The sequence below is a fragment of the Hypanus sabinus genome, chromosome 15, assembly GCF_030144855.1.
Source record: "Hypanus sabinus isolate sHypSab1 chromosome 15, sHypSab1.hap1, whole genome shotgun sequence".
Taxonomy (NCBI): domain Eukaryota; kingdom Metazoa; phylum Chordata; class Chondrichthyes; order Myliobatiformes; family Dasyatidae; genus Hypanus; species Hypanus sabinus.
The window spans coordinates 22,383,404-22,404,387 of record NC_082720.1 but is presented as its reverse complement, the minus strand read 5'-3'; the positions used below and the strand labels follow the sequence as shown (position 1 = coordinate 22,404,387).

Below are 20,984 nucleotides of genomic sequence, written 5' to 3'. Positions count from 1 at the left end.
TTCTGCCTTTGAGGTTGTGGTTATGGTGGTTCAGGCTGAATGTAGACATGATAAGGGTGGGCATGTGTGTGACATGCTAGTCTTTGGGAGGTCTGGGATGCTGAAGGCTATTTTTGGATCTCAAACTTTGTTTTCTGCTCTTAGGAGATGAAGCTGTGAATTTGGCTGAGAAGAAGAAATCTCCCTATTTGTTTAGCTGTTGTCATCAATAGCACCAGACTTGCCAATATTTTAAGGAGAAATTCTTGCACAAATTCCATGGACTTAATCTCCTTACTCAAACTGTTGGAATAAGCTTTCAAGAATTTAGAGGCTGGATCAACATAACGTTGATGTCTAAATGATCTCTGAGCCTCATACTGAAGTGACCTTTGTTGTTGGAATACTTCTTTTGAACTCATCGTGGAGTCCTTTGGATAATCTCTACAAACAGCTAACCATAAGGCATTTAGAAAGCTCTGAGATTTTCTGCATATTGTACATTGTTTGCCTTATTTCGTGATAATTTAGTTCTTTTTGTGTTATCTAATGAAAACAGTGGCAGATCTCAGGAGTATTCAGCACACCAAGCGGGTGCACTCCACCTGTCTTGTTGCTTCACTAGGTTCTAGGACCTGTGTTTCCATATCTGGATTTTTAAACAGTGCATTAACTTTTTTTTGTTTTGGAGATTATTTTCAGCTAGTACTGAAACAGAATTGGCTATGTGAGTATTGGATGTTGATGCTGACGAGGCCAAGTAGGAGCTGAGTAGGACAAGTTTGCACTAAGTGTTTTCTTTTTGGTCTTACTGTTCTTCATTTTGCTATGCTGTTTCTGAACACGTTCTAACACACAGAGCGTCCCAAATGCTGTAGAGTTTTGCCCCTCTCATTGAAGGGAATTCTACATTGCTGCTCAAAGGTGTAACACTGACAAAAGCCCAAACGGTCTCTGATGTACCTATGCTGCCTATTTGTCGTGAATGAAGAGGAAGAGGAGAGGCTGGGAGCTGTTGTGGGACCTGCAGAATATGAGATATCTGCAAAATAGGAAATGCCATGCTTAGACGACAGTGGTTGCAGTAGGATTTAATGCCAGTCCAAATCTCAGAACACCTTTCTGGGTGCCCTTTACTACTTTTGACTATATGAATTCTATCATGTATGAACCCTACCATTTACAAGTAGTAGCCTTTGTGCCACAGCCAACATGTGCAAGTTTCCCTGAATTATGATTATCTTAGTTTTTGTCATGTACACAATTATTATGATCATTGCAGGCAGCATTGCCCCATCGTTCCCGATACAACTGGCTGTTAACTCTGGGAAACTCTAATGTTAGCCTTGGTAAGAGGTTAGTTGTTAAATACTAATTATTTCTTGTAATGCAGGATACATTTGGGTAGACAGGAAATGCTGTTTATGCCATCTGTTCAAATTTAAGGTGACAATTGAACTCTAGCAATGGTTGACTTTTTTACTGAAACCTGTGAAGCCTTTTAGTACAATTAGTTTTTAAATCATTTTTCTCCCTTTCTGCCCTATTGTTCTGCTGTTAGGAAGAACATTTTCCAATTGCTTCTGCCTTAGTGACCTAAGGAAGCAATATTTGCAGTTACCTCTAATTTGATGAAGCTTCCTGATTTAGTCGCTATCTGAACACTTGCTGTGCCCAATTTTCAATATGAAAGTACTAAAACTTGTTCTAATACCCAAGGTGAGCTCAATGTGGTCTACTTTTTAATAAAGAAAATATAAGCTAAACTAATAATTGAAAATATTTCATTACCCAAGATCATGTCCTCTGTATTTAAAACCAAATTTAGAGATATGTGAAAGTATTTGGAGTTTTAAATGAAAACAAATGACAGTTCAAATAACTTATTTGTTGGGAGTTTATGAAAGCTCTATTTGTTTAACTGAGATTGAAACTCCCAATGGCATCTTTTGTCATCGTAGCTGGGATCTTCTCCCTGTTTTGTTGAATGGCCTTGCTCAAGTTAGAATATTATTATGATTTAAAGTTGTACACATAAACACTTATTTTTGGAAATGTCCTTTTGCAGAGTTAACAAGCACTGGTATATTGGAAGCTTTGAGGGTCTGAACTGGAAATATTATCAGGCCTTTAGACTAATTCTCAGGCTGAACAAAAAATAATTGCTGAACGTTTGTACAGTATTCATGCCCTTTCTGCAGGGGCAGGCAGCCACTTTTAAAAGAGGTAGTTAAATATTGCCTCGCTATTGTGAGCACATTCACTGATCAGAAAGGAAAAGGGCTGTGTGGTTGAAATTCAACTTCAAATGCAGCATGATTGCTCGGGACTATTAATCTTTTTCTGAACTTCTAATTCACACGTTAAGGGTGATTGATTTATGGCTAATACAGAGGGCAGAGACTGTCTAATATTCTGGCACAGCATGACTGAGATACTGCTTTCAGATTGAAGTCATATTTATTCTGCATGTCCAAAGGATTGCAGTGCATTTTGCAGAACGAATCAGTGCTGTGAAGTCAGTGTATTTTATAATGTATTGGTCCTCTGAATAAACCTTAAAACCAGTTAATTCAGTTGTAAACACTATGATCGGTAGCATTACTGACCATTCTTGATTGTGACAATTCAGTAGTTTTTATTTAATGTGAGAAAAGAATTAAACATGCAAGGTTTCAACATGATGTTACTTGAGAACTGACTTTTATTTGTATTTATGCTCACTTATAACTTCTTGTTTTGCTTGACAGGATTCCTGTATGTTCTTGCTCCACTGCTGGTACGGTGTTTAACTATAGTGCTTTGCATTTTCATATCCTACAGATACAAAGCCCACCAGGTTTAGTTGTCTGAATGTGTTGTTTTACATGGTCAGGAGTGTGCACACAATTAGACTCTGCTGCTGGTACGGTGTTTAACTATAGTGCTTTGCATTTTCATATACAAAGCCACCCAGTTTAATTGTCTGAATGTGTTGTTTTACATGGTCAGGAGTGTGCACATAATTAGACTCTGCTGCTGGGATGAATTTTTATCCCATTCAGGTTCAGGGACAGCTGTGACATCCTGCACTGCTGAAGTGTCTTGTTAGTGCTCACCATCTAACTTCAGGGTGCAGTTAGCACTCAGAGATACTGAGGGTTTCTTTGCAGCCAATTCATCTTAGCCAGACATAGTTTATTGACAGCGTTGTCATTGATACTCGCTTGGTTTCACACATTACTTCATTGTAGTGCCACTTATTGGCTTGAATGTCCCCTTTAAGCTGTGTGTTGGAATCAAGCTACTAAGTTCTATAGCTGATAAGCTTTTAGAAGCCAGGTTTAGATATTGTACAATAACACTGATCGACCTACTTTCTGACTCTCCAGCTTAGCCTGCATTATGGAAATATTACTGTTTTTGTGCATTCTCCATTTCTCTCTTAATAACCCCTGCTTCTCACTCACCTACGTTTATTCCTGTATCACACACTAATCTAGGAAGGGGAAAAATTATTTGCTACAATTCTGTCCAAATAATAGCATTTTTAGTTAATATTTTAAAGAGATTTAAAACGAGGAAAAATATTAACAGTATCTTTTATGTCAGGATATTCAAGTGCTTCACACCAATTAGAATTCTACAGCACAGAAACAAGATCTATGACTCAATTGGCCTACACCAGTCATGTTGTCTACCTGACTTAGCCCCAATTCCCTGAATCCCTTTTCCATCCATGTACTTGTCCAAATGTCTTCTGAATTTTGTAATTGTACCTGCCTTTACAGCTTCCTCCTGCAGCTAGCATAATGTACAAAGCTTCTCTCACCTTAAACCTATACTTCTGTACTCGGGGAAAATTTTCATCCTTCATGATTAGATATACCTGTAAGGAAAAGTATCCCAGCCTACCCTGTAACTGGCGGAAGTCAGGAAGATCCTTAATGAATGCTTTGCTTCAGTATTCACCAGTGAGTGCAAGATCAGCACAGAGCAGGCTAATGTGCTGGAACTTGTTGAGCTAAACAAATGTTTTGGAACTTTTGAAAAACTTCAGAATAGGTAAGTCCCTGGGGCCAGACAAGATGTACCCCAGTCACTCTGGTAAGTGAGAGGTGGTTGCTCATTTGCTGATGATCTTTGCATCATCACTAACCACATTAGTAGCACCAAAAGATTGAAGAATGCCAAATCTTATTCCTTTGTTTAAGAAAGGTGATAGAGATAATCCTGGGCATTATAGAACAGTGGGTCTTGCATCATTGGAATGGATTCTTAGAAACAGGATTTATGAGCATTTGGAGAAGCATAGTCTTAATTAGAGGTAATCAAGATTAGGGATAGCGGAAATGAAAGCATGGGTTGCTAAATTTGCAGATGACAGGAAGGCTGGTGGTTTTATAGATGGTGTGGAAGGTTCGCATGGGTTACAAACAGATGAAGGAATGCAGAACTGGGCTGAGTAGTGGCAGAGGAGTGTATTCTGGAGAAGTGGGAAGTGATACAAAGTTGGAAGGTGGCACATGAAGGCAGAGTACAAAGTTAATGGTAGGATTCTTAGCAGTATGGAAGAACAGAGGGATCTTGGGGGTCCACGTCCATAGATTGCTCAAAGTTGCCATGCAAGTTGATCGGTTTGTTTCAAGGCATATGTTGGGGATTGAACTCAAGAGTACGAGGTAATATTGCAGCTCTGTAAAACTCTGCTTAGAGTACACTCAGAGTATTGTGTTCATTTCTGGTCGCCTCGTTATAGGAAGCATGTAAAAGCCTTGGAATGGGTGCTGCCCGGATTACAGAACATGTATTATGAAGAAAGCTTGAGCAAGGTAGGGCTTTTCACTTTGGAGCGTAAGAGGGCAAGAGGTGACTTGATGGAGGTGTATAGGATGATAAGAGGCATCAATAGAGTGGACAGCCAGTGCTTTTTTCCAAGAGTTGCAGTGGATAACAAGAGAGAACATACTTTTAAGGTGATTAGAGGAACATTCAAGGGAGATATCAGAGGTAGGATTTTTACACTGTGATAAGTGCATGGTACACACTGCCGGGGGCAGTGGTAGAGGCAGGTAAATTTGGGACTTAGGTACATGTTGAAAGAAAAATGGAGAGTTATGGGAGAAGGAATTGATCTTGGAGTAGGTTAAAAGATTTACACATCATTGTGGGTTTAAGATGCTGTACTGTGGTTACTGTTCCACGTTCTATCCAGCACCCCCCCCCCCCATAACTCAAACTATTCAATCCTGCAACTTACTTGTAAATCTTCTTTGTATTCTTTCCAGCTTGATAACATCCTTCCTACAGCTCCACATAGTACCACACTGTCTACTTGTGCCTCTAGGTCTACTGTACCTCTGTACTTTCCAGTGTCCTAACAGTTGCTGTGTAGATCTGCCCTGATTCAATATACCAAGGTGTAATAGTTCATACTTGTCTGAGTTAAATTTCATCTACCATTCCTAGGGCCATGTTCCCTGTTGATGTAAATTCTGTTGTAACCTTAGACAATCCATACCACCAATTCTGATGTCATCTATAAATGTATTAACCATGCTAATTACGTTGATCTAAATTGTTAATATAAGTAAAAATCAGTGGGCCCTGTGACTCAACACTGATTCAATCTGGAAAAACAGATCTCTACTACCACCCTCTGACTCGTGATCTAATCTTCCAAACTAGACTACCATGTGAGACCGTGCTGAAGTCCATGTTGACATTGTACCCTGTCCTCCATTGTCAGTCCTGCGGGTCAGCTCTTTAAAAAAAAACTGGAAGTTATGAGACATGCACAAAGCCATGCTGACTATCCCTAATTATTCCCTGCCCTTCAAGATGCTGATAGATCTAATCTCTCAGTGTCCCTTCAAGTAACTTTCACACCACTGGCATTAGGCTCACCTGCCTGTAGTTCCATGGCTTGTCCTGGCAGCCCTTTTAAAACAAAGGCAAATCAGTTTCTTTTACCTTACCCTTGGCTAAAGAGTCACAGAGCATTACAGCGCAGAAATGGGCTCTTTGAGCCATCGAGTTTATGCTGTCTAGTGCCATTGACCTGTACCAGAGCGCTTCATACTCCTGCCATTCATGTAACCATATAACAATTACAGCACAGAAACAGGCCATCTTGGCCCTTCTACCAGGCACAAAGGCCTTGTTACATAGTCCTCCTTAGGCCCCGTGTATCAAAACACATACACAGTGGATGCTGGTTAATTGAGATACATAGGAATCTGTACAATTTGGTCCAATTAAACAGATGCCCTAATTAGCCAAAGTTTTATGGATTAATTAAAAAGATATAAGAAAGACAAACAACCATTTAACGGAGTCATTCTACAGAACAAATTAGAACACAACCAATATTACTACAACGTTATAAAACTGTATTAGTTCCTAATTGTTATCAACAGAGGAGTTAATTCAGTGGGTGCTGACATGTTTTGATTCACTGTAAATGAGCAAAACCAGCACAGAGACCTGGTGTAGATCAGGCACTACCTTCACACAATTCTTTCGCTGATTGCATCCTCCCAATCTTTATTTTTATTTTAACGTTCAAGATTATTGTTGATTCCTTTAAATCTTTCATAGTTCCTAACTTGTTGGAAGTAGTGAAATTGTTTAATGTTTGCCCCCGGCTGTTTTGAATTATCTTATGACTTACTTCTTGCCTACTATCCATGACAAAAGTAACTGCTTTTTGAACAGAAACAAACGTCACTGACACCATTTAAAATCTGTTGGGCAACAGTCTCCTGTCCCAATTAACCTACATAGTGTCCCAGATAAATGAAGAGTAGCCTGGATATTTTCTTAAGTACTCTGACTTATAGAAAATAGAAATCTACAGCACATTACAGGTTCTTCGACCCACAGTTGTTGTGCTGACCATGTAGCCTACTCACCAGCAGTTTCTCCAGCATTTTTGTGTGTATTACTTTGAGTTTCAGCATCTGCAGATTTTCTCTTTGTGATTTCCTCGATTAGTTTTTGTTTTTTAACATTTGTTTCAAATAAGCAGCTGCCTTGATTCCTTAATTAACTGGAAATTCCTCCCTCCGGTATATCCAGTTCCTTAAAATACCTTCTGTGTTGGCACGTGGCCTAGTGGGCAAGGCATCAGACTAGTAACCTGAAGGTCACTGGTTCGAGCCTCAGCTGATGCAGCGTGTTTGTGTCCTTGAGCAAGGCACTTAACAACACATTACTCTGCGACGTCACCGGTGCCAAGCTGCATGGGTCCTAGTGCCCTTCCCTTGGACAACATTGGTGGCGTGGAGAGGGGAAGGCCTGCAGCTTGGGCAACTGCTGGTCTCCCATACAACCCTGCCCAGGCCTGCGCCCTGGAAACTCCAGGCACAGATCCATGGTCTCTTGAGACCGATGGATGCCACCACAAAATACCTTCCAATAACTTACACACTGCTGACATCAGGGTCTCTGTCCTGCAAATTCCCAGCTTATTCTTCCAGCCTTTCTTAAACAATGGGATAAAATTAACTATTCTCTAATCCAACAGCACGTCTCACATGGTTAAGGATGTTTTAAATACCTCTGCTAGGCTGTTACAATGTCAGCACTGGCCTCCCACGAGGTTCTAGGGGATGCTTTGTCAGTCCCTGGTGATTTATCCACCCTAATTTGTGGATACCCTAACCCCTCCCCTGTACATACTAGTAAACATTCCTACAAGGATATTATCCCCCCACACCCTCATGTATATGTGTTTGTATCTGTGTGGGTGTTTTATGTGCTTCTTTGCATGTACGTGTGTGTGTGTGCGTGTGCATGTATATACGTGTATACATATGTGTATAGATAAGTGCTTGTGTGTACTTGTATGTGTGTAAGTTTGTGCATGTATTAGTGTGGTTATTTAATGCACGTACGTGTGTATGTATAAAAATGTATGCATATGCGTGTGTATATATGTACGTTGGTCTGTATTTACACATGCATGTGTGTGCATCTGTATATACGTGTGTATGTACAGTGACATGAAAAAGTTTGGGCACCCCTGGTCAAAATTTGTTACTGTGAATAGTTGAGTGGAAGATGAACTGATCTCCAAAAGTCATAAGGTTAAACATTCTTTTCAACGTTTTAAGCAAGATTAGTGTATTATTTTTGTTTTGTACAATTTTAGAGTGAAAAAAAAAGGAGCACCATGCAAAAGTTTGGGCACCCCAAGAGACCTTAATTAGCTTGTTAGGGCTATGGCTTGTTCACAGTCATTGTTAGGAAAGGCCAGGTGATGCAAATTTCAAAGCTTTATAAATACCCTGACTCCTCAAACCTTGTCCCAACAATCAACAGCCAGGCGGGTCCTCTAAGCAGCTGCCTAGCACTCTGAAAATTAAAATAAATGATGCCCACAAAGCAGGAGAAGGCTATAAGAAGATAGCAAAGTGTTTTCAGGTAGCCGTTTCCTCAGTTCGTAATGTAATTAAGAAATGGCAGTTAACAGGAACTGTGGAGGTCAAGTTGAGGTCTGGAAGACCAAGAAAACTTTCTGAGAGAACTGCTCGTAGGATTGCTAGAAAGGCAAATCAAAACCCCCATTTGACTGAAAAAGACATTCAGGAAGATTTAGCAGACTCTGGAGTGGTGGTGCACTGTTCTGCTGTGCAGCGACACCTGCACAAATATGACCTTCATTGAAGAGTCCTCAGAAGAAAATCTTTCCTGCATCCTCACCACAAAATCCAGCTTCACAAGTTTGCAAAGGACCATCTGAACAAGCCTAATGCAATTTGGAATCAAGTCCTGTGGACTGATGAAGTTAAAATAGAACTTCCTGGCCACAATGAGCAAAGGTATGTTTGGAGAAAAAAGGGTGCAGAATTTCATGAAAAGAACACCTCTCCAACTGTTAAGCACGGGGGTGGATCGATCATGCTTTGGGCTTGTGTTGCAGCCAGTGGCACAGGGAACATTTCACTGGTAGAGGGAAGAATGGATTCAATTAAAAACCAGCAAATTCTGGAAGCAAACATCACACCGTCTGTGAAAAAGCTAAAGATGAGAAAAGGATGGCCTCTACAACAGGATAATGATCCTAAACACACCTCAAAATCCACAACGGACTCTCAAGAGGCGCAAACTGAAGGTTTTGCCATGGCCCTCATAGTCCCCTGACCTAAACATCATCAAAAACTTGTGGATAGACCTCAGGAGAGCAGTGCATGCAAGATGGTCCAAGAATTTCACAGAACTAGAAGCCTTTTGCAAGGAAGAATGGGCGAAAATCCCCCAAACAAGAATTGAAACACCCTTAGCTGGCTACAGAAGGCATTTGCAAGCTGTGATACTTGCCAAAGGGGTGTTACTACTGCCCATGCAGGGTGCCCAAACATTTCCTTCGGGCCCTTTTCCTTTTCTGTTATTTTGAAACTGTAAAAGATGGAAACAAAAAAGTAATCTTGCTTAAAATGTTAAAGAAATGTGTCATCATATATATATATAATCTGTGTATACATGTGAGTGTATGCTTGTGCGCGTGTATGTGAGTGCATATGTATGTGTATTATATACACACATTTATGCTTATATTTGTGTGCATATGAATATATATGTATAAGTGTATTTGTGTGTGCAGATTAATTTGTGTGTGTATTTGGGTATATATATATGTATAGTGTGGGTGTATGTATATATACTTGTGCATGCTTGTATGTATGTATATGTGTGTACGTGAGCAAGCATCGTGTATGCTTGTGTATATTTCTGTGTGCGTATTTATATGCACTTGTCTATGTATATGTATGCGTGTGTTTGTATGCGAGTATGTGTGTACGTGTACGCGTTTGTGTATACAGTCCACCCATCTCCGGATCTCCACTCCGACTGTCCACTCTTCTCCTTAACCTTCTCCACAACGTTCCCATTCATAAAGTGTACAGAACAAGTAATGTCACAGGGTAGCTGGCTGCTGATTGGCTCACACACGACCCAGCAAAGAGAGGAGGAAAAGTTGGAGTGTTTGCTGGTTTGTAGCTTTCTGATGTAAGATTAGAATTTAAAGATAATGAAATAGTTTGAGAATGTGGAATAGACAATAGGTGCAGAAGTAGACCATTCGGCCCCTTGAGTCTGCACCGCCATTCTGAGATCGTGGCTGATCATTCACTATCAATACCCAGTCCCTGCCTTGTCCCCATATCCCTTGATTCCCCTATCCATCAGATATCTATCCAGCTCCTTCTTGAAAGCATCCGGAGAATTGGCCTCCACCATCTTCCGAGGCAGTGCATTCCACACCTCCACAACTCTCTGGGAGAAGAAGTTCTTCCTCAACTCTGTTTTAAATAACTGACCTCTTATTCTCAATCCATGCCCTCTGGTACTGGACTCTCCCAACATCTGGAACATATTTCCTGCCTCAATCCTATCAAATCCTTTAATTATCTTAAACGTTTCAATCAGATCCCCTCTCAATCTCCTCAATTCCAGTGTGTACAAACCCAATCTGTCCAATCTCTCTGCGTAAGACAGCCCTGCCATCCCAGGAATCAACCTAGTGAATCTACGCTGCACTTCCTCAATTGCCAGAATGTCCTTCCTCAAACCTGGAGACCAAAACTGTACACAATATTCCAGGTGTGGTCTCACCAGGGCCCTGTACAAATGCAAAAGGACATTCTTGCTCTTGTACTCAATTCCCCTTGTAATAAAGGCCAACATTCCATTTGCCCTCTTCACTGCCTGTTGCACTTGCTCATTCACCTTCATTGACTGATGAACTAGGACTCCTAGGTCTCTTTGCATTTCTCCCTTACCTAACTCTACACCATTCAGACAATACTCTGCCCTCTTGTTCCTGCTTCCAAAGTGGATAACTTCACATTTATTTACATTGAATGACTTCTGCCAAGTATCTGCCCACTCACCCAGCCTATCCAAGTCTCCCTGTATTCTCCTAACGTCCTCTTCGCATGTCATACTGCCACCCAGTTTAGTATTGTCAGCAAACTTGCTGATATAGTTTTCAATGCCCTCATCTAAATCGTTGACATAAATCGTAAAGAGCTGTGGTCCCAATACAGAGCCCTGTGGTACCCCACTAGTCACCTCCAGCCAGTCTGAGAAACACCCATTCACTGCTACCCTTTGCTTTCTATCTGCCAACCAGTTTTCTATCCATGTTGAAACCCTGCCCCCAATGCCATGAGCTCTGATTTTACTCACCAATCTCCTATGTGGCACCTTATCGAATGCCTTCTGAAAATCTAGGTACACAACATCCACTGGCTTACCCTCGTCTAACATCCCTGTTACACCCTCAAAAAACTCCCAACAGATTAGTCAAGCATGATTTGCCCTTGGTAAATCCATGCTGGCTTGGCCTAATCCTATTACTGCCATCAAGATGTGCCACTATTTCATCCTTAATAATGGACTCAAGCATCTTCCCCACGACTGACGTTTGGCTAACAGGGCGATAGTTCTCTGTTTTCTCCTTCCCTCCCTTCTTGAAAAGTGGGATAACATTAGCCACTCTCCAATCTTCAGGAACTGATCCTGAATCTAAGGAACATTGGAAAATGATTACCAATGCATCCGCAATTTCCTGAGCCACCTCTTTTAGAACCCTCGGATGCAGACCATCTGGACCCGGGGATTTATTAGCCTTCAGTCCTACCAGTCTATTCATCACAGTTTCTTTCCTAATGTCAATCTGTCTCAATTCCTCTGATATCTTATGACCCTGGTGAAGACAGATCTAAAGTGCGCTTTAAATTCTGTTCCCATTTCCCTGTTTCCCATAACAATTTCTCCCAATTCATTCTTCAAGGGGCCAACATTGTTCTTAACTATCTTCTTTCTCTTCACATAGTTAAAAAAGCTTTTGCTATCCCCTTTTATATTCCTGGCTAGACTGAGCTCATACCTGATTTTTTTTCTCTCCGTATTGCTTTTTTAGTTAAGATCTGCTGTTCCTTAAAACTTTCCCAATCATCTGTATTCCCACTCATCTTAGCCCTGTCATACTTCTTTTTCTTTAATGCTATACAATCTCTGACTTCCTTTGTCAACCACTGTGGCCCCTTCCTCCTCTTTGAATCCTTCCTTCTCATTGGAATGAACTGCTTTTGCATCTTTTGTATTATCCCCAAGAATATCTGCCACTGCTGATCCACTGTCTTTCCTGCCAGGGCATCCGCCCATTTAACTTTGGCCAGCTCTTCCCTCATGGCTCCATAATCTCCTTTATTTAAATGCAACACTGACACCTCTGATCTGCCCTTATCCCTCTCAAATTGTAGATAAAAACTTATCATGTTATGATTGCATTCATGCATTATGTTATGTTGGCATTCATTTCTAGAGGTATAGGATATTAGAGCAGGGATGTGATGTTGAGGTTCTATAAGGCACACGTGAAACCACACGGAGTATTGTATATGTGTGTGGGTATGTATATATGCCTGTGTATATGGGCGTGTGTGTATGAGTATGTGTGCGTGTGTATGCATATATATTTGTGTGCATATTTGTGCCTGCTTACGTGTGTATATATGCACACGTGTGGGTGTATACATCTGTGCGTACATGTGCATGCGTGTGTATACATCTGTGTGTGTATGCTTATATGTTTGTGTGCATACATGTATGGGCGTATGCTTATAAATGTTTTGCTGAATATATAGGTGCATGAGTGGTTGTGCGTTAATGTGTGTGTATGCGTGTGCAAGTATATCTGTGTGTTTGTGTATACGTGTGCGTATGTATATATGTACACAAGTATGTGGATGCACATGCATTTGTGTGTGCAGTTACATCTGTGAGTGTGCATGAGTATACATGTGTGTACTTGTAATCGTATGTGTGCCCATGCATGTGTGTGCATCTGTATATGTACATGCCTGTGTATGCATGTATAGGTGTTTGTGTAAATGTGTGCATGTATGTGTGTCTATACATGTGTGTGTATGTATATGTGTGTTTGTGTGTCGTCCTTTAAATTAGTTTGTTTTGAAGTTTCAAAACAATGTTGGCAACAAAATATTTTTAAACCAAACCTGATGTGGCTACTGACCTTTTGAAGTGCAGTGAGAGCGATGGCAAGTTTAAAAAAAACACAATGCAGAGATGGTAGAGTTTTAAAAAAGAGCAGCAGAGGACTTGTTCTTCAGAAAGAGAAACCCAATTAAGTTAAAAGAATTCATGGATTAATGAAAAATGAGTACTGGGTGCTAATCATTTTTTTTAAAAATAAGTGCTGACTACGTTGGAAAGATTGACATATTTGGTTATACAACGGGTAAATGGCAGATGTATACTGAGCTAATTCAACAATATTTTGAAGTAAATGAGAAACAAGTACCAGTTTTACTGAGTTCATGGGGTTTAAAGGCCAAGTTTGCTTTGAAGTTTAACTGCTCCAACCAAACCACCCAAAATGAGCTTTACTGATGTTGTCAAAGTAATGCAGGAACATTTCGAATAGGAGTCAGTTTCAGCATACGTGGCAAAGTTGAGGCGATTGTTTAGTTTGTGGAATCTTACAAGAAAATATTCAGAAATGTCTCCTAACTAAAGCACAGCTTACATTTAAAAGAACAGTTGAAATCACTGTTTCTATGGAAACCGCTGACAGAGATGCAATTTAGTTAATGAGCGCGAAGAAAATTGCAGTGTCTGAACAGAAGCCTGTCTAGACAAACAAATTATATTACCGCTGTGATGAGGGCTCACATACATCCAAGCAAAGCAGATTTAAAGGTAAAACTTGTAGAAAATGCAACAAAGTAGGACATGTACAAAGAGTATGCCAGGCAGACAAAAATGAATGGATGACAGAGAGAAGAGAAAAAGTTTAAATAATGATGAGAGTGCTACAGGACTATGTAGTCTTGAGACTCACATTCTGAAAACTAACAATAGACAAGCTTACACCAGAAGTGAACAGCAAATTAAAATGGAATTGGACACTGGCTCAGCTGATTGCCTTTGCATTTCAAAGTTACTAAACTGGAACCTGCAGATATCAAACTGGAGAAAAGACGAGCAGTGGTCCGATAACAACAGTGTTTGTAAGCAACATATTGGGGGGGGGGCGGGGAGAACTGGTATGTTAATCAGGCATTCATTTGCAAAATGTGGCTTGGTTTTAAATGGAAAAGAGTTCAAGGAGCTTTAGGAAAGTTGTGAACATTCAGCTTTTGTGAGAATAAGAACCAGAGTTTACTCAGCATGTATTAAGGTTATTGCATAAACTTCAAATGAGAGACAAAAAGCTGCCTGTAAAAGTAGATGGCAAAGACCAAAGCACAGCTGGATAAATGGAAATTCAAAAAGAATGGAGTCCATGGGGGATATGAAAACAGGATTTGTCAAATGATTTTGTGGATGAGGAAACCAAGAGGAGAGATCAGATAGTAAAGGGAGCAATAGAAGAATTAACAACAGTGAACTAAATGGACTTTTCCAAGATCAAGATACACAAACTAGAAGAGAAAAGGATTGAAGTAGATCCAGCGAGAGAAAAGGAGAAGAAAGGTGTCCCGAGCCATCAGAAATCACTTCCTGCAACCACCATGGAGGAGGCCCTAGAAGCTGAGATTATTTCACAACCACAAATCTCACCTATCAAATGGATTGATCCCCCCATCAGGAAAGACCTTATCCCACAACAGTAAGAAATCCTTCACAGCAATTAAATCTTTAGGCCTAAAAGGAACCATTTAAAATTTACTATTCTGTGGTTATCTGTATATAGTATTTGTATTATATAGTATACTGTGTATATAGTTGAGATGCTTTCTAGACTGAGTAGGAGTTTATAGCTAAGCAGGCAGGAGTGTATTTTGATAATATTTGAGTAATCTTGTGTATGTGCATTCTTTATTAAAGTAATTCATGTATGTTTTCTGTATATGTATAAATCAGTGAATTGCATATGTCATCACACTACCACTATATGTGGGCACCTTACTTAAAGTAAACTCGAATTTCAGAGGTTTCAAAGGTACACTTAATATCAGAGAAATGTATACAATATACATCCTGAAATTCTTTTTCTTCGCAAATGTCCACGAAAACAGATGAGTGCTCCAAAGAATGAATGACAGTTTAATGTTGGAACCCCAACCCCCCCAACTGCCCCCTCCCACATGTAAGCAGCACAAAGCAATGATCCCCCTTCCCCCACCAGCAAGAAAAAGCATCAGCGCCCCCCACCAAGCACTCAAGCGTGCAGCAAAGCATCAATAAAGACACAGATTTGCAGCACCCCAAAGGCTACTCGTTCACCCAGTAATTTGCTCTCTCTCTCTCCCCCCAATAAAGGAAAAAGAGTTGTCTCCATTTCACAGCGAGAGGGGAGACGTAACAAGCAACTCGCTGATTTACGATGTTAAAAGTCCATTGTGTCGCTTTTTCCAAGCTCTGTGCCTAAAGAATCCGGGTCTCTGTGCACACAGCCAGCAGCCAGCTCCATCTCCCATGAAATGCCAACTTCCTGCGGAGGGACCAACCTCGAGTCCACCCACCTCCTGGAAACCTGAAGGGGGGCTAGTCTTCTAGGCCACGTCCTTGTATATCAAATAACTGCCAGTCGTGAGACCCCGCGAGTGGGTCTGATTCCCGCAAAGAACCGAAGTCACCGTGTAACACTAGGTCAGGGTTTTCAAAAGAACTCTGAAAGGGAAAAAGAGATATTAAAGATGGAAATGGAGCTGTTTCTGAAGATACAAGCAAAGGAATCGCCGTTAGGCACTGTCATCCTAAGCTCCGCCTGCATTCGAGACTCTCACGTCTTCCTTTGAATTAGTTTAATGTTTTGAAGTTACAAAACATAACACCCTCCACTTCAGATGCTGTACAGTTCCCACCTTCCTTGGAGGAGAGCCCAATAATTCAAAAATTTGAGACCCTCGCTCCTGTATCGTCTCCTTAGCCACATGTTAAACTGAATTATCTTATTTCTGGCCTAAAGATGATGCAAATATCTCTGCAGGGCCCCTTAAATTTCTTTCATAGCTTTCCAGACTTCTAGAAACACCTCTCCTGTGATATAGGTATGATCCAAGACATTACTGTTCATTTCCCTTAATTGCTGAGTTTCCAACAGATAATCACTTTGATCCTAAGGGAACATATTCTCCCTTTTAATACACCTATAAAGTCTCATTGGATTTTCTTCTACCTTATGTACTAGATCTATCTCATCCCCTTTTTTGTCCTCTTGACTTTTCTGTCTTGGATCTACCATTACATCATTTATACTTAAGGGATTTATTTCCTTGATGGCTATATATTTATACACACATATATATATATACACATAAACACACACACACACACACACACACACATATATATACACACACATACACACACACTCATATATATATATATATATATACACACATCTATAGCTCCTTTTTCCTGATGAAAACTTTAATATTCCTTGTCAGTCAGGAATATAATAATACCAATTCCTTAATAATATCAGCCTTGTCTTTCACTCTAACAGGAACATGCTGGCCCTGAATTCTCTCACTTTTAAAAGCCACCCTCTTGCCAGTCATCCTTTACCTACCAACAGCCCCTCTCAATCACCCTTTGCAAAGTTGTGTCTAATGTCTTAAAATTTTACCTTACCCCAATTAGGACTGGTCCATAAGTTCAAAAAATATGTCTAACTATTTTACAAAGAAAAGAATTATGGCCACTGGTCCAAGTGACAGGACAAACATCTACCCTATGCTATTTACCAATAGGTCCAGCGTCCTTCCCAGTCCCATGTCCCTCTCGTAAGGCCGGCTGTATGTTTTGAGAAAGCTCATCCAAGTCCTTAGCACTGCTACAATGAAGGAAGTTGAAATTACCCTTTACTTGCAGCTATCTGCCATCTCATACATTTGTTTCTCTAATTCCCACCATTGAATGGCCTACACTGCAGTCCCAGAGATTAATTTCTGAATTACACCCACATAGCCTCACTAGATTTTCTCCCAAGTACACCCTCCTCAAATACTGTCATCATGCAGCCCTTAATTGGAAACACCACCCCTCCCCTCTCCTCTTAATACCATGCCTACAACATTTGAACATTGGGCTGGTAGTCCTGCCCATCCCTTCAGGCTATGAAACCCAGTCCCTGCAAGCAGTCCATGCTGAGTTCCTCTGCTTTACCTGTCGGGCTTTCTGAATTAAAATCAATGCATTAAGTTTGAATGCCAGTGCTTATTCCATCTACTGAATGTGCTCACTTGTATGTTTATATTAGTCTCAATTTTCCTGTCTGCACACTACTGCCCTCCAACGCACTTGCCCTTGCCAGCTTAAATACTGAGTATCATTAAATAGCTCTCTCCACCGGGATATTGGATCCCCTCCAGTCTGGGTGCTAACCTGTCCCTCAAGTCCCACTGCCCTATGAGAGCCCAATGATTGATATTAAGGAACATTCTCTTCCGCACCAACTTCTCAGCCACACATTTAACTGCACTACCTTACGATACAGGGAGTAATCCTGAGATTGCAACCCTAGACGTCCTGTTTTTTTTTAAAAACAAAATCCCCCTATGTTCTGCTTGCACATTGTCATCTTCTTTCCTGCTTATGTTGTTGGGTTACCACAGATTCTAGCTGCTCATCCTCCCCTTTCAGAATGTTCTGCGCTTAATCCTCTGACCCTGGCACCAGACCATCTTAGAGCCTCACTTGCAGCTATCTGTGCCTCTGAGTACATTAAGACTGCTTTTCTGGCTAACCACCCTAGGGAGGCTATTACCCTCCATGCCCTCCAACCATAAAGCCCAAATACTGTTCAAAATGGTGTACTTGTTAGAGAGGGGAATGGCCACAGAATACTTCCATACTACCTGTGTACCTCTCTTGTAATAATGCATCTTATGTAGCGAGCCTTTGGTGTCAGCACTTCCCGGAAAATCCTCTCTATAGCACTCTATGCCATATACTTTGAGTCGGGGACTGATGAGAGCTCACCAATCTTTCCACAGGCCTGATGAAGGCCCTCAGCCCGAAATGTGGATTGTTTATTCATTTCCATAGAAACTGCTGACATGCTGAATTCCTTCAGCATTTTGTATGTGTTTCTCTGGATTTCCAGTAACTGCAGGATTATGTGTGCGTGTATTGAGTTGAGCATTACAGCATTTTATTGTATTTCAGATTAAATATCCAATGAATGCATCCTTTGGAATGTTTCTCAAAATACCCAAAATAATGAAATGAATTTTAGCATACCTTTTCAAACATGAAGATCCTAAACTTATTGGTCAGTCTCTTGTTGGCCGTTTCCTAGCTGCAGACATTGGATGAACATACAAATTAAGGACTGTAAAGCTGTAAATCTTCCAACAATATGAGAAGGTACATCTACTGAAAGAACACAAACATGTCCCCTTAAAATATTAACATCTTAACACATACAGTACTACATACTCCCAATTAATAATGCATTTCATGCTTTCAATCTACTAATTTTCAATTCTCTGACCCTGACTGCTTCATTTTCATCATGCATGTCCAATCCCTATGCACTTATATTCCCCAACAAAAATACTTTGATTCTCCAATTCTTTCTCAAGAAACAACCAGTTCCCTTCCTCCACCACCCTCCTGCATTTGGTAGAACTGGTCCTCACTCTCAACAGTTTTTCCTTCACCTCCTTCCACTTCCTCCAGACTCTTAAGGACATTGGTAAGGGCCCCAGCTATGCTTGCCTCTTCATTGGCTGCGTAAGAACAGTCCATGTTCTGAGCCTTTCTAGCAATGCTCCTCAACTCTTCTTTCACTACATTGACGACTGCATTGGTACTGCTTCATGCACCCATGCTGAGGTTGTCAATTTCATCCAATTTGCTTCCAACTTTCAACCTGCACTTAAATTCACTTGGTCCATTTCTATCACCCTTTCCCCTTTCTTACCCTATAAAGTCCAATTTCACTCAATCTCTGGAGACAAACTTAATGGGCAACTTTTATAAACCTACTGATTCCCATGACTATTTTCACTATACCTCTTTCCACCCTGTCTCCTGTATAATTGTTATTCCTTTTTCTCAGTTCCTTCATCTCCACTGCATCTACTCCCAGGATGTTCTCTTTCTTCAAAAAATGGTGTTCATTGCAAACACCAATGCCCTTGAATGGAAAATCCTACATAAAGTAATGGATGTGGCTGAGTCCATCATGGGTAAAGCGCTCCCCAACACTGAGCACGTCTATTTATGTTAAATGCTGTCACAGAAAGTAGCATGTATCATCAGGGACCCCCACCACCCAGGACACGCTCTCTTCTCACTGCTGCAGGAAGCAGATACAAGAGTCTCAAGACTCACACCACCGGTTTCAAACCATTAGGCTCTTGAACCTAAGGGGATAACTACTCGCCCAATCATTGAAATGTTTCCACAACCAATGGACCCAAGTTTCAAGGAATCTTCATCTCATGTTCTTGATACTTATTATTATTGTTTCTTCTTTTTGTACTTCCACAATTTGTTGTCTTCTGTATTCTGGTTGAACACCTTAGTTATGCATTCTTCCATTGAATTGGTTATAGATATTATTCTATAGATTTGTTGAGTATGCCCTCAAGAAAATGAATCGCAGGGTTGTATGTGTACCTTGATAAAGTTTACTTTGAACTTCCCCTCCTCCACCATTGATTCTGCCCTCACCCACATCTTCATTTCCCAAACATCTGCACTCACCCCATCTTCCATCACCTTAACAGTGATAGACTTCCTCTTCACCTTACTTACCACCCCATGCTCCTCCACATCCATCATTCTCTGCAACTTCTGCCATCTTCAAAGGGATCCTTCCACCAAACATATCTTCACCTCACCCCGTTTTCTGCAGGCATCGCTCCCTTTGTGATTCATTTACCCAAAAATTTTCCTGCAAGCAGCCAAAGTGAAACTCCTGCTCATTCACCTCCTATCTCCATTCATGGCCCTAAACCACAAGACTGTAACACGTAGGAGCAGAATTAGGCCACTTGGCCCATCGTGTCTGCCCTGCCATTCAATCATAGCTGATCCTTTTCTTTCCCCCTCCTTAACCCACTCCCCATAACATTTGATGCTGTGGCCAATCAAGAACCGATCAATCTCCACCTTGAATATGCCCAGTGACCTGGCCTTCACAGCTGTGCTCTCTAGCCCCAATTTCTCCTACCATGGGAAGCATCCTTTCCACATCTACTCTGTCCAGCCCTTCCAACATTCGAAAGGTTTCAATGAGATCACCCCCCATCCTTCAAGATTCTAGCAAGTACTGAACTAGAGCCATCAATCGCTTCTCATAGGATGAGCCTTTCATTCATCTAATCATCCCTGTGAACCTGCTCTGAACCTTCTCCAATGCCAGCACATCTTTTCTTAGATAAGGGCCTCATTACTCAAGGTGAGGCCTCACCAGTGCCTTATAACATCTCAGCATCACATACCTGCTTTATGTTCTCAGCCTCTTGAAGTGAATGCTAAACAGTCCTTCCAGGTCCTTCTACTTAGGTCAGCTATTGTGTCTGGTGCTCCCAATGTGGTCTCCCCTACAGTGCCACAATGAGGCCACCCTCAGGGTAGAGGAGCTACACCTTATATTCTGTCTGGGTAGCCTGGAAGCTGATGGCTCGAATAGTGATGTCTCTTTCCAGTAAAAAAAAATCCCCTCTTCCATTCCTCTCAGGCCTCCTACCTCTTATCTCTGCTTGGTGCCCTTCCACTTTTTCCTATGGCCCCTTCTTCTCTCCTATCAGATTCCCTTATCTTTAGTCCTTGCCTTTCCTACCCACCTATCACCTTTCAGCTAGCCCCCTTGCCCTCCCCTGCCCCCACCCTTTTATTCTGGCATCTTCCCTGTTTCCTGTCCAGTCTCTACTTAAACTGTTCTGTTCGTTTCCATAGATGCTGCCTGGCCTGCTGAGTTCCTCCTGCACCTTGTGTGTGTTATTTTTTATTTCCAGCATCTGCAGAATTTGCTGTGTACTTATTACTCTCCAGAACTGGATGAAGATTATGATGTGTAATCCAAT

At 41.1% G+C, this 20,984-nt stretch overlaps 1 protein-coding gene across 3 annotated transcripts in view; it reads left to right on the top strand.

Moving 5' to 3' along the window:
* The window catches only part of rab24 (RAB24, member RAS oncogene family), a 68,576-nt gene extending 65,913 nt beyond the window's left edge, over positions 1 to 2,663 (top strand). For all 3 annotated transcript variants that reach the window (XM_059990119.1, XM_059990121.1, XM_059990120.1), the window contains one exon: positions 145 to 2,663. In XM_059990119.1, the coding sequence (XP_059846102.1) occupies positions 145 to 212 (68 nt within the window). In that variant the 3' untranslated portion in view covers positions 213 to 2,663. The remainder of the gene's footprint in view (positions 1 to 144) is intronic.
* Positions 2,664 to 20,984: the final 18,321 nt, after the last annotated feature.